The following is an 11,557-nucleotide window of genomic DNA, read 5'->3' on the forward strand; positions in this document are numbered from 1 at the left end:
AAAAGATGATCGCAATTATGTATTTTCAATTTCAATACGTACGTAATTCGTCCGTGACGGCGTGGCGGCGTGACCTGGGTGAATTTGACTTCTTCCGACTTCTTATCATTGCTCGAAATCGAAAAATGTAATAAGGAAAAACGACAAAATTCAAAAACGTCGAATGATTTCATTTATTTGCGAGTTAAATATGTACGTTGGCGCATTGCTGGAAGGTACTGGGTAGTTAGGTACTTGTTCGTGTTTGTATACCTACTCTTGTAAGACTTGTATTCTGGAGTAGCAAATACGTAAGTAAGCAAAGTGTTTGCTTAACCTACTTGGTACACTAACACTCGGCAAGTGTAAAACATTTCAACGTATAGCTGTAGCATACGTGATCAAGAAAGAAAAATACTCGTAAGGTTCCTACCTATATCTACCTAAAAACTTGAACTATATTTGTAGATAAATTCAGCTGTGAATATGACGGCAATGGCATGATGTAAAAGTTTTTTTTCGGAGGAGGGGGGGTCTCCGAACCACACCAAGCATTGGAGATATTTTATTTTTAAATTTATTTATACTTAGTTTATACAATTTTAATGCTGGATGCGGGGGAGGGGATTGGACGTCAAAACATTGACCCCCCCCCCCAAGGCAGATGAGATGTCAAGGGTCCCATAATCACCTCATCTGGTGTAGCACCGCACCTTTCATCGGTATAGTTAGGACCCGCAACCCATCTCAGGATAAGATTTGAAATAGGGGTAGTTTTGGTGCCAAGGAGGGCAGCTCAAGCTGCTTCCCTGGCTTTTACTGTTTTCCTTTACATTAGAATTTTTATGGGGCAGCTGGAGCACTCGCTTAGGAACTGCTTTATCAATGCTTTTTGGATGTTTTAGCAAAAAAAAAAAAAAAAAACGCATATTTTTTTGCAATTTTGGCAAACATTACCCCAATTTGACTAGATTTTTGAAAAAAAACTACTTCTAAAAATTTTGATTAAAAAAACTTTACAACGTTTTGCTAATTCGCCAAGAATGGACACTATTTGACAATTTTAGCAAAAATTGACCTATTTTGACAATTTTATCAAAAATGAACACTTTTTTGTAAGAAGTCATTTTTGTTACAAGTATATTTTGTGTGTTTCTCATGCTTATTTTCATTGTATTGGTGCGTTTAGCATTTCCGATACCTCCTGGGGCGTTGGCTCATACCTAGAGCTATTAGCAACTATGTGCTTGCTATGTATTTTTACGATACACAGATACGCATATAGATTTTTATGATGCACTATTGGCAGCTGCATTGAGCTACATTCATTATGAGGGGTTATCATAGCAACCATGGGTGATGGGGATAAGGGTTCTCCCACTTATTTGAGTACAAATATATCAGCAAAGAGTTGGGCTGAGCACAGAAATCTCAGTCGTTATAAGACCATGTTGAAGTAAAGTGCACTGTGCTTGTTGCTGCTGTTTTCCCTGGCCACCTAAGAGGTACCTGCTCCATTAACGTTGTATTGACAATCAGGATGTTAGTAGAGAACTCATTGAACTTTGAATCACGAAACTTAATCGAAATAAATCGAAAAAGGAAGCATTTTCAAACCTTTTAATTACTAAAAAGTACATAAAACGAGTATGATGAAATTCTCATCTAAGTACATCGAATACAATAACCGTTAGGAATAAAATCTGGTCGTGAACGTGGTACCGAACAGGTTCCAATCCCCGCCACTAGGCTGCGTGGCGAGCAACCGGTTCGGAAAGGAAATAGGTAAAACGGGTAGGTAGAGTAACAAACTTTTTGTTTTTTTTTTGGCTGAAATAAGCGTTAACATCCCGCCGCCGCGGCGCCGAAGGCGTCGGAAAAATCGACCTAATCTTGCTGTTGGCTGAGTAATGGAAACTGGGAGCCGGGGCGGTGACTGTAGAGTCGCTAGAGTTCGAGGAAGGTCGCCGTTGTGTCTCTCTGTGCTGGACTGGCTCGGTGCGGTGTGCGCAAATGTGTGTAGAGGTCAACCATCCTTCTACTTGACGAGGCAAATGGGCATAGGGGGCCCCTGGAAAAACCGCAAGGCGCGGATTGAGCCCTACTCTTGTTTCAGGCTCAGCTGAGATCGAACTGGAGTACTGAGGGTCGAATGAGAGACAAGTACTGAGTCTGATGAGGATAGACTGCTTGCTGAGCGAAGATGTCTTTGATGAGATGTACGAGTCGAGAGTATAGGCGTAGATATCAGAGTGATCGGCGTGCTGAGCGTCAGAATCGATGCGTGAGCCCTCTGTGGCCCAAAAACTGTTTGAGAGCAGGAGGAGCGCGGCTCACTGGATAGCATAAACGAGCATAGGGCTGCGCCATATGTATACTGTGCACTTGCAGGTGTGTAAGGTGTCTGTTGAGCGAGTGTGTATTCGAAACGAGGCCTTCCGTGGCCAAATCAAGCATTGAAACGTATGCTGTGCGGATTAGGAGTGCTGCAAAGAACAACGATGCAAGTAGAATGAGCGCCGCCAAGAATGCTGACGCGGACAGGTTGGCTACTATGCGGAGTAGGTGCGCAATTGCATTGAGGCCCTCTGAGGCCTGATCTCGCATTGCAACGAATTCTGGAACTGCAGAGCTGAATTCTATGAATGCGTTTCGAGGTGTGAGCAGGTATGAGGCGTAGCTGAGATGTGAAGGCGCGTGCAAATCTGGTTTGAAACTGAAGCAGAAGAGGTTCTTGAAACACCATCGAAAATCAGGATGAGTGGGAGGCGCAGATGTGGTCAATTGCGCCAAAATGTACTGGAACGAGGTAGTGGCCCGATCGCTAGATGCGATGCTGTTTAAGGTGGCGCTCACATGAGTGAAAACTGACGCACATGGCGTTAGTACAGACGCGAAAACTGGCGCAGCTGAGGCTGGCACAGCAAGCGCCAAACCAGTTGAGGTGGTTGCGCTCCCTTGAGCAAATACTGGTGCGCATTGCGTGGCTACTGAGGATGTTGACACTGGAACTGATGCGAGAAATAGCGTAGGGGTGCTCACTTGAGCGGAGACTCGCGCAGATTGCGCGGACACTGACGTTGATAGCATGGTTACAGATGCGGAGGCGAGTACTGGAACTGGAGGCTCATACCTGAGCGCAGGAAGCGCTGAACTTGGCGAGGAAGGTGCGGAGCATGCCGCTGGAACCAGTGTCAAGGCTGAGGAGGTGCGTGAGGGATGCGCGATGCTGCGTTCAGACACTAGTGCGTAGATAGGTTTGAGACTGGCTGCTGAAGCGGCAAGGATGCGCGAGAAATGCGCGGCATGCTGGCTGCAAATCTTCTTATGATTTACAACTGGATGAATGGTCACCTCAGAGGATGCGGCAGATGCCGCGGATAGCACTTGATGCGTGCTTGTGCTGGAAACTGCAATGTGAGGCGCGTCAAATGCTGCCTCTGTGCTTACTGAAAATGAGTGAGAAGCTGGCTGTATGATAGGATGCGTTGAAGGCGCTGAACTAGGTGCTGCTGGATCTGAGACAAACTTGGCTCGCGTAGGCGCGTCTATACACAAAGCTGGGTTAACTGACAGCGCAGAAGAGAGCGAGGAGGTCGCGGAAACTACCACTGGTGAATCTGGGTGCTGGGGAGAAACAGCTATGGACTCGGACGATGCATTGGCTGCGGCTATCTGGGTCAGGAGCACATATAAGCGCTCCAATGACGCAGAAACGATGCTGTTAGATGCCTGATGCGCTACGAATGCCGCCGCCGAAGCAGGCGCTGCTAGCGCGGCTGCTGGCGCGGAAAGGCTACTGAAAGCGGTGTTGGCAACTGCGGAAAGTACTGTGCTGACTGCGGATTTGATGTGCGTGTGTGAGAGCGCAGATAGGAGCGCGGGGGCTGTGGAGACAGCCACACGCGTTGCGGAATGCGATACTGGTGCTGCTACTGGAGCTGAGGAAGACTCTGGTGTTGCTTTCTGTGAGGAGGATGCATATGAATGCGGTGATGAAACTACTACTGGAACTGATGACGAATTAGGTGCGGCGTATGAGCGCGCAGCTGGCATGAATACAGTGCTGGGTGGTGCAAAATGCACGACGGATGCCGCCGCTGAAGCGAACGTTACTAGCTGTGCTACTGGTATGAATGAGCGTCCTGAGAATGCAAAACTGATGCTGAAAACAGTCACAGTGGATACCAAGACAGTTGTACTGGTTACAGAGTTGCTGTCTGAACTGAGAGGTGAGATATGGATGCTGGAAAGTGGGCTGGCGAAGGCAGAAACTACTGCACTGCTTACTGAGTTGACTGGCATATTGATAGGCATGGAGGCTAGTGCTGAGAGCTGGGCTGGGTTGTCTGGAACCTGTGAGTGTATCTGTAAAGCTGTAGAGGCTGATGCCAATTGCGGCGCTACTGGCGCTGGAAGCGCAGCTACTGTGAGAAGTGGTACTGGTGCAGGAAGCGCCAAAACTGGAGCAGTGTGGGTGGTGATGTGGGCATTGCGCACAAATACTGGTACTGGAGTAAAGAGCGCTGAAACGGACGTAGCGTTCGCTGAAATTGACGCAGCATGTGCTGAAAATTGCGCAGGGAGCGGCGAAACTGGAGCCGGAAGCGCGGCTACTGGCAGCGCACCTGGAGAGGATACTGGAACTGGCGCATAGAGCGCTGAAACTGGCGGAGCGCGTGCAGAGACCAGTGCATCACACACGGATACTGGAACTGGGGCAGAGAGTGTCACAAGTGGAGCCGCAAGTGCGGCTACTAGAAGCGCATCTTGAGGAGAGATTTCTGGAGCTGACAAAGTTGTAGAGAACACTGAAACTGGCTCAGTGTGCACGGAGACTGACGCATTGAGCGCGGATATCGTTGTAGCTGTCGTGAAGATTGGTACTGGTACATGGAGCGTGAATACTGGTTCAGAGGCAGGAAGCGCCGGAACTGGAGCTGAAAGCGCAGTTACTGGTTGCACATTTTGAGCAGAAACTTGGAGAACTGATTCAGGCGCTGGAAGCGCCAAAACTGGTACTGGTGGGAGCGCGGCTAGCGTTTCTATCTGGTTACTAGGAATTACTCTGGGTGATGATGTGTTGACTGGAGCGGTGTCTGTGCTGCTAGAGAGCAGCGCATGTGCGGATGGCGTTGTTATCGCCGCCGCCGCTGCCAACGTTGCTTGAGGCGAGTTGTTTGAGTCGGAGTTTCTGGATGATGAGGTATTTGGTGCTGATTGTACTGTGAACGATGTCTGAGCTGAAGTCGAGGTAGCGAACATATTGCAGTGTTTAACTGGAAGCTGAGGTAAAGGTGTAGCCAGCTGAGTAGCTGGAAATGGAGTAAGTAGGGGTGTGAACGTATCTGAGCATTCAACAGGAAGCTGAGGTAACAATACGGTGAGCTGGTGTACTGGAGACTGGTCTAGTAGTGGCGCAACTGTAGTCGGACAATTGGCTGGATTCTGAAGCAAGTATGGCGCGGACATTGGCAAATGTTTGGCCGGATTCTGAAGCAAGTATGGCGCGGACATTAGCGAATGTTTGGCCTGACTCGGAGATAAGTATGGCACAGACGTTGGCGAACGTTTGGCCGGATTCTGAGATGAGTATGGCGCGGACGTTGGCGAACGTTCGGCCGGATTCTTATTCGGAGGTAAAGTTAAACTGGTACCTTGACAAACATTAGTTGATGCTGTGGCCAGGTGAGCAGACCCTGAAGGTTGGAGCTCCGATTCATCCAGCAGGGTTTCTAGGCTAGCCACGACACTGAAGTATAAATTTAGCAACTCGATACCAACGGTACCAGTCTCTGATGCATCTTCTAGTAAAAGCTCTTCATTTAGTTGCTCAGCTGTAGCATACCTTTCTTCTAAATTGTGGATTCGGTGGCGAAGTTCGTGAGCCAAAGGTGCAGCTCCTTGGTTATCTAACCATTGTTGAGTTGCCACGAATTCACTTTTGATAGTAGCTATCAACTTACGTATTGCTTCTGGCGTTCGTTTTTCCATACTGGATAACTTGCGATTCTAAGTAGAACTCACTGAAGCAGGTACCATGGCTGAGTAAGGATTCTGAGGTAGAAATCTCAAGTACTAAAACTGTGTGCATGTGATCATCTCGCGATGCCGCGGATGCACATTAGCATTCACGAACTCGCGATTAAAGTAAAAATTATCACCGTAGGGGTCACCAAAATGTTAGTAGAGAACTCATTGAACTTTGAATCACGAAACTTAATCGAAATAAATCGAAAAAGGAAGCATTTTCAAACCTTTTAATTACTAAAAAGTACATAAAACGAGTATGATGAAATTCTCATCTAAGTACATCGAATACAATAACCGTTAGGAATAAAATCTGGTCGTGAACGTGGTACCGAACAGGTTCCAATCCCCGCCACTAGGCTGCGTGGCGAGCAACCGGTTCGGAAAGGAAATAGGTAAAACGGGTAGGTAGAGTAACAAACTTTTTGTTTTTTTTTTGGCTGAAATAAGCGTTAACACAGGATTTTGATACTGGGATTAGTTATCTTACTGAGTACACTGATACATGAATACTACTTGTTAGAATATGTTTTGCTTTAGTTATTTGAATGATATCATGGTGCATTGCGCATGCAATGTAACTACATAGATATGATTTTAATTGAGACAGTGATTGTGAATAGTACAGAAGTTGCCTTTTGATACACCCATTGCACATCTTGTCAGTAAGTCAGGACCCTGTGGGGGACTCAAAGAGGTACCACTATGCAGTATGTGTGATGAGCCATACCAGTGACAATGTGTGCTAGTTGGCCATTGAAGATCATTCCATTATACTGACATTGATGGGTGAACCATGAGTAGAATTACAGTAGACTCCCAATTATCCGACTCCGAATTATCTGACTTTTGGGTTATCAGGTACAAATTTATCCGACTTACATTTCACATTATCCAGCCCACCAAGGTCGGATAATCCAAAAAAACCTTTAATTTTTGATTTTGGAGTGTAAATAATGATGCAGTATGCAGCATTTTGTATTCTAACTTTCTAACGGTGTTATTTCCCTTGAAATTGATCCAACTTATCTCAAAAAATTATAATTTGAGTCAGTATTTCATTGTCTTTTATATACAAAAGTACATTATTTTTGTTTATTCGTCATTTTTTTGATTTTTTGTTCCTGCTTTGAGCCAAAACTTGATTTTCTTAATAAAAAATTGTCTTCTCAAGCTTATGCACTTAATTTCTGCGCTAAAAACATCCATTTAGGATTATCCGACTTTTGTGGTATCCAACGCACCTTACCCCTCCCCCCTCCCCCTCCTGATTAGGTCGGATAATTGGGAGTCTACTGTAGTACTTGGGTTTGAAGCATCCCCACAGTTGTCTGTGGCTGAGACTGCATGGCCTGAGACGGAGGTCTTTTAGAATTGATTGAGATTGAGATATTTATGAGTTATCTATAAGTTATTTACAAGCCTTGCATGATCTATGAGTAGTACGTGTGTGTACTCAAAAGCGATTATTTTTATGTATTACAGATCGCTTATCATCCATCCAAGCTCCAGCCAAGTCAAAACTCCAGACCTCACAACCTCAATTGATTGCTTAATTGATTTACGATATCAATTTAGATAATTTGTATATTCTTTCGATGACGTTTTATTTTCCCTGACAATTATGTTTAATAATTAATAAATAGTCGAGTGGTTTGTAATGGCTATTTCCTGACGCATTTTTAAACGACCTTTCGAAAACACTCTTTTACATTTTGACAATTTTTACAAAAATAAACGTTTTGTGACTGTTTTGTTAAAAATTGAGGCTTTTTTAACATTTTTCTTCCCAAAAATAGGCACTTTCTGGCTTGGGCAAATTTGGTGAAGAAAACAGAATGAGCATGTTTGGCAAAAAAACTGCACTTTTTTGGGAAGTTTCGAACAAAAAGAGGACTTCCTGATCAGATAAGGCAAAAATTGATTCTTTTTGGATGGTTATAGGGTGGGAAGAGAATGCAAAAAAAATGCACTTACAACTTTTGAGAATTACCATTCACTCGAAAAGGCGAGTGAAGTGACAAAAAAAGGTCTGCTGTAAGATGAAAACTTCATTTCGTTTTTGAGGACAGTATGCAAATTTCATTTTTGGAAAGAAAATGCAATGTCTAAGTATTTTTGAACTGAAAATACACACGATGTTAATTTCTGAAGAAAAACTGAGAACGTTATGGAACAAAACGCTAACCTATTGAATTCTGATTTTGAAAAAAAGAACGTCTCTCGCGAAAGGTTTTTTGAAAAGAAAAAACCTCTCTCCAAAAATTGTTTGTCACGAAACAAAATTTGTTCTTGACCTCAACTTTCAGACATACCTATAAGTTTTATTGGAAACTTTTAGTTTAAATAAACTACTTTTCCATTACCTAAATTATTTTAATAGAAGAAATTTCTCCAATAATTTTTTTTAAAGGAAGGAAAATTCTTTATGGGGAAAAATTTATGGAAAAGTATTTGTTCTGCAAACAACTCATTTTCGACCTCAATTTAAAAAATGAATAAATAGAATCGCTTCAGAGGTGGAGCTCAAGTAGTTCAAAACGTACTCTAAGGATGTACGAGTAGCTTCTTCCAAGTCCAACTTTAAACATAATGCAAAAGGTCATTAGTCGATCCCACTTCAAATATTAAGCGCTCAAAACTTTTAAAGCTTTCTGGAGGTGGAACAAAGTCTTTTACAGAAAAATGAAGTCGAGGAAAATTGTAGAGAACTAAATTTCCAAACGTCATAAGTCATAATGTTCGTTAGTTTTTTTCTAGGAGGCTTAGTTTTCGATAAATTATGTATTTGCAAAAGAAAGTACATACCCATTAAAAAAAGAGATTTTTTTTCTATTTTTATCGAACCACAGTGTTTCCAAACTTGTACAAAATTGCGTGAAAATTCCAAAAAAGGTATAATTTTTGCACAAGAAGGTCGTAAACACTTTAAAATTTAGTATTCAGCATAATTGTTAGTAGAGAACTCATTAAACTTCAAATCGCGGATACTTCATCAGAATAAATCAAAAACGTAATTAAAACACTTGAAAATGAATCATTTTTTCAAACTATTTATTCCTCAAGTAAGTGTACATATTTGTATGATGAAATTCTCATCGTAAGTATCAAATACATAAACTGTTAGGAATAAAATCTAGTCGGAAACGTGGTACCGAACAGGTTCCGAGTCGCGCCACTAGGCTGCGTGGCCAGCAACCGGTTCGGAAAGGAAATAGGTAAAACTGGTAGGTAGTGTAACGAACTTTTTACTTTTTTTTGTTTGGCTGAAATGAGCGTTAACATCCCGCCGCCGCGACGCCAAAGGCGTCGGAAAAATCGACCCAATCTTGCTGTTGGATGAGTAATGGAACCTTGGAGCCAGGGCAGTGACTGTAGAGTCGCTAGAATGCGAGAAAGGTCGCTGTTGTGTCTCTCTGTACTGGACTGGCTCGGTGCAGTGTGCGCAAATGTATGTAGAGGTCAACGACCCTTCTACTTGACGATGTAAATGGACCAAGAGGGCCCCTGGAACGACTTCAATGTGCGGAGTGAGCCTTACTCTTGTTTCTGGCTCAGCTGAGCTCAAACTGGATCTCAGAGGATCGAATGAGTGATGAGTACTGATTCTGATGAGGGCAGACTGCTTGCTGAGTGAAGGTAGCTCTGATAAGACAAACGAGTCGAGTGTGCAGGTATGAATATCAGACTGACCTGAGTGATGAGCGTCAAAACCAATGCGTTGGCCCTCTGTGGCCCAAAACTGTCCTATAGAAGGAGGAGCGCGGCTCACTGGAGAGCGGAGCAGCGCCATGCGTGTGCTGAACACTTCAGTGTACTCAAGGTATCTGTGGAGTGAGTATAAGATTGAGCTGAGGCCTTCTGTGGCCGAATCTAGCGTTGGAATGTACTCTGTGCTGATTAGGAGTGCTGCAAGTAGAATGAGCGCAGCCAGGAAGGCGGATGCGGCCAATCGCGCCGAAGCGTACTGGAACAAGATAGCGTTGATTGGCTTCACTGCCGACTGTGTATTTACTGTTATCTGGCGGCTGAGTACAGGGCTAGACAATGCGATGCTCACTAGAGCTGCTGAGGAGAAGACTGAGGCGGACTGAAGCGCCGAAAACATAGTACAGTCCAACTGAGACGGCTCTGACAGAAGTACGAGGAGCGGTGAGGTGCGAGGCGTAACAGACGTCGCTGCCGCCGCCGCTGCGAACATATTCGAGGCTATTGCATCACTGGATGCGAGGCTAATCGGTGTTGAGCTCATATGAGCATATGCTAAACTAGCTAAACTGGATGTAGTCGTGGCTACTGGAGCCTCCAGCGAGGCGCCTGGCGTAGCAAACGGGGGTACTGGAGTGGCTGGTGCAATTGATTCGGAGACCGACATTTCGGACTTGGAGATAGGCGCCGCTGATATAGCAAACGCTAAAACAGGTGTGTGCGCAGCATATGTAAAGACTGGCGTAGCTAGCACTTTTACTGGCGCGGCGATTGATGCCGCTGAAGCTGGGACTGGCGCAGAGAAATGCGCAGCTGACGTTGATACTGGTATGAATAGTGCAGAGACTGGTGCAGGCGCAGGGAGCGCAAAAACTTGTGTGGCAGACAATTCTACTGGAGTTACTGATGCGGATACTGACACAGGGTGCGCGGATATGAGCGTCTCTAGTGCTGAAAGTGGTGCGATTGACTTTGGCGTTACTCGCACCAAACTGGCCAAGGCTCTAGTGCTCAGTTGAGCGATTACTGGCGCGGCAAGCGCCGCTGTTGGCGCGGCTGCTGCTGAGGCAGGCGCGATAGAGGCTGTAGCAGATTCTGATGCAATTACAGGAACTGTTGGTGCGTATGTGAGCGCAAGAGGCGCTGAACTCGACGATGAAGGCAGGAAGCGTGATGCTGAGACGAATGCTGATGTGGAGGTGTGCAGGGAGTGTGCGGTACTGTGCTTAGATGCGGATGATGAATTGGCGGAGGCTATGTGTGTCAGGAGCACATATAAGCACTCCCATGACTCAGAAACGATGCTGTTAGATGCTGGCTGTGCTGCGAAGGCCGCCGCTGAAGCAGGCGCTGCTAGCACGGCTACTGGCGCGGAAAACATACTGGAAGCGGTGTTGGCAAATGCGGAGATTACTGTGCTGACTGTGGAGTTGATGTGGGTGTGTGAGAGCGCCAGTGGAACTGCCACAGGCGCTTGAAGCGTAGTGATGAACGCATCACATGCAAATACTTGTACTGGCGCGGAATGCGCTGAAACTGGCGCATCTTGCGCGGAGACAGGTATAGATGACAAGTTTGATCCGACTACTTGTGCATAAGAACGTGCCGGGGTCGTGGAGACGATGCTATGCTGTGCTAGATGAGCAGCGGATTCAGCTGCCAATGCGGACGCTGCTGGTGCCACTAATGACTTGGATGGGATCGCAACTGGCGGTGCTATGGGCACTGATGCGAGTGCAAACGGCACAGAAACAATACTAGGAACGTTGTCAGAGAATGCGGAAACCGTTACTGAGCTGAGAATTTTGTATAGAGGTGCAGAAATCGCGCTGGATGCCGC

At 45.3% G+C, this 11,557-nt stretch overlaps 2 protein-coding genes across 2 annotated transcripts; both read right to left on the reverse strand.

Moving 5' to 3' along the window:
- Window positions 1–1,489: 1,489 nt before the first annotated feature.
- Window positions 1,490–6,458, reverse strand: LOC135840360 (calphotin-like). Its single transcript, XM_065356849.1, has one exon. The coding sequence runs from the start codon at window positions 5,971–5,973 to the stop codon at window positions 2,251–2,253; it is 3,723 nt and encodes a 1,240-aa protein (XP_065212921.1). The 5' UTR covers window positions 5,974–6,458; the 3' UTR covers window positions 1,490–2,250.
- Window positions 6,459–9,139: 2,681 nt separating this feature from the next.
- LOC135841251 (ice-structuring glycoprotein-like) lies at window positions 9,140–11,111 on the reverse strand. The gene has a single exon (XM_065358118.1). The coding sequence runs from the start codon at window positions 11,096–11,098 to the stop codon at window positions 9,188–9,190; it is 1,911 nt and encodes a 636-aa protein (XP_065214190.1). The 5' UTR covers window positions 11,099–11,111; the 3' UTR covers window positions 9,140–9,187.
- Window positions 11,112–11,557: the final 446 nt, after the last annotated feature.

Source organism: Planococcus citri, chromosome 3, assembly GCF_950023065.1.
Source record: "Planococcus citri chromosome 3, ihPlaCitr1.1, whole genome shotgun sequence".
Lineage (NCBI taxonomy): Eukaryota > Metazoa > Arthropoda > Insecta > Hemiptera > Pseudococcidae > Planococcus > Planococcus citri.

Bases quoted from the DNA above. Each gene is read 5' to 3' on its own strand.
- LOC135841251 (XM_065358118.1), bottom strand. From the start codon at position 11,098: ATGTTTTCCGCGCCAGTAGCCGTGCTAGCAGCGCCTGCTTCAGCGGCG.
- LOC135840360 (XM_065356849.1), bottom strand. From the start codon at position 5,973: ATGGAAAAACGAACGCCAGAAGCAATACGTAAGTTGATAGCTACTATC.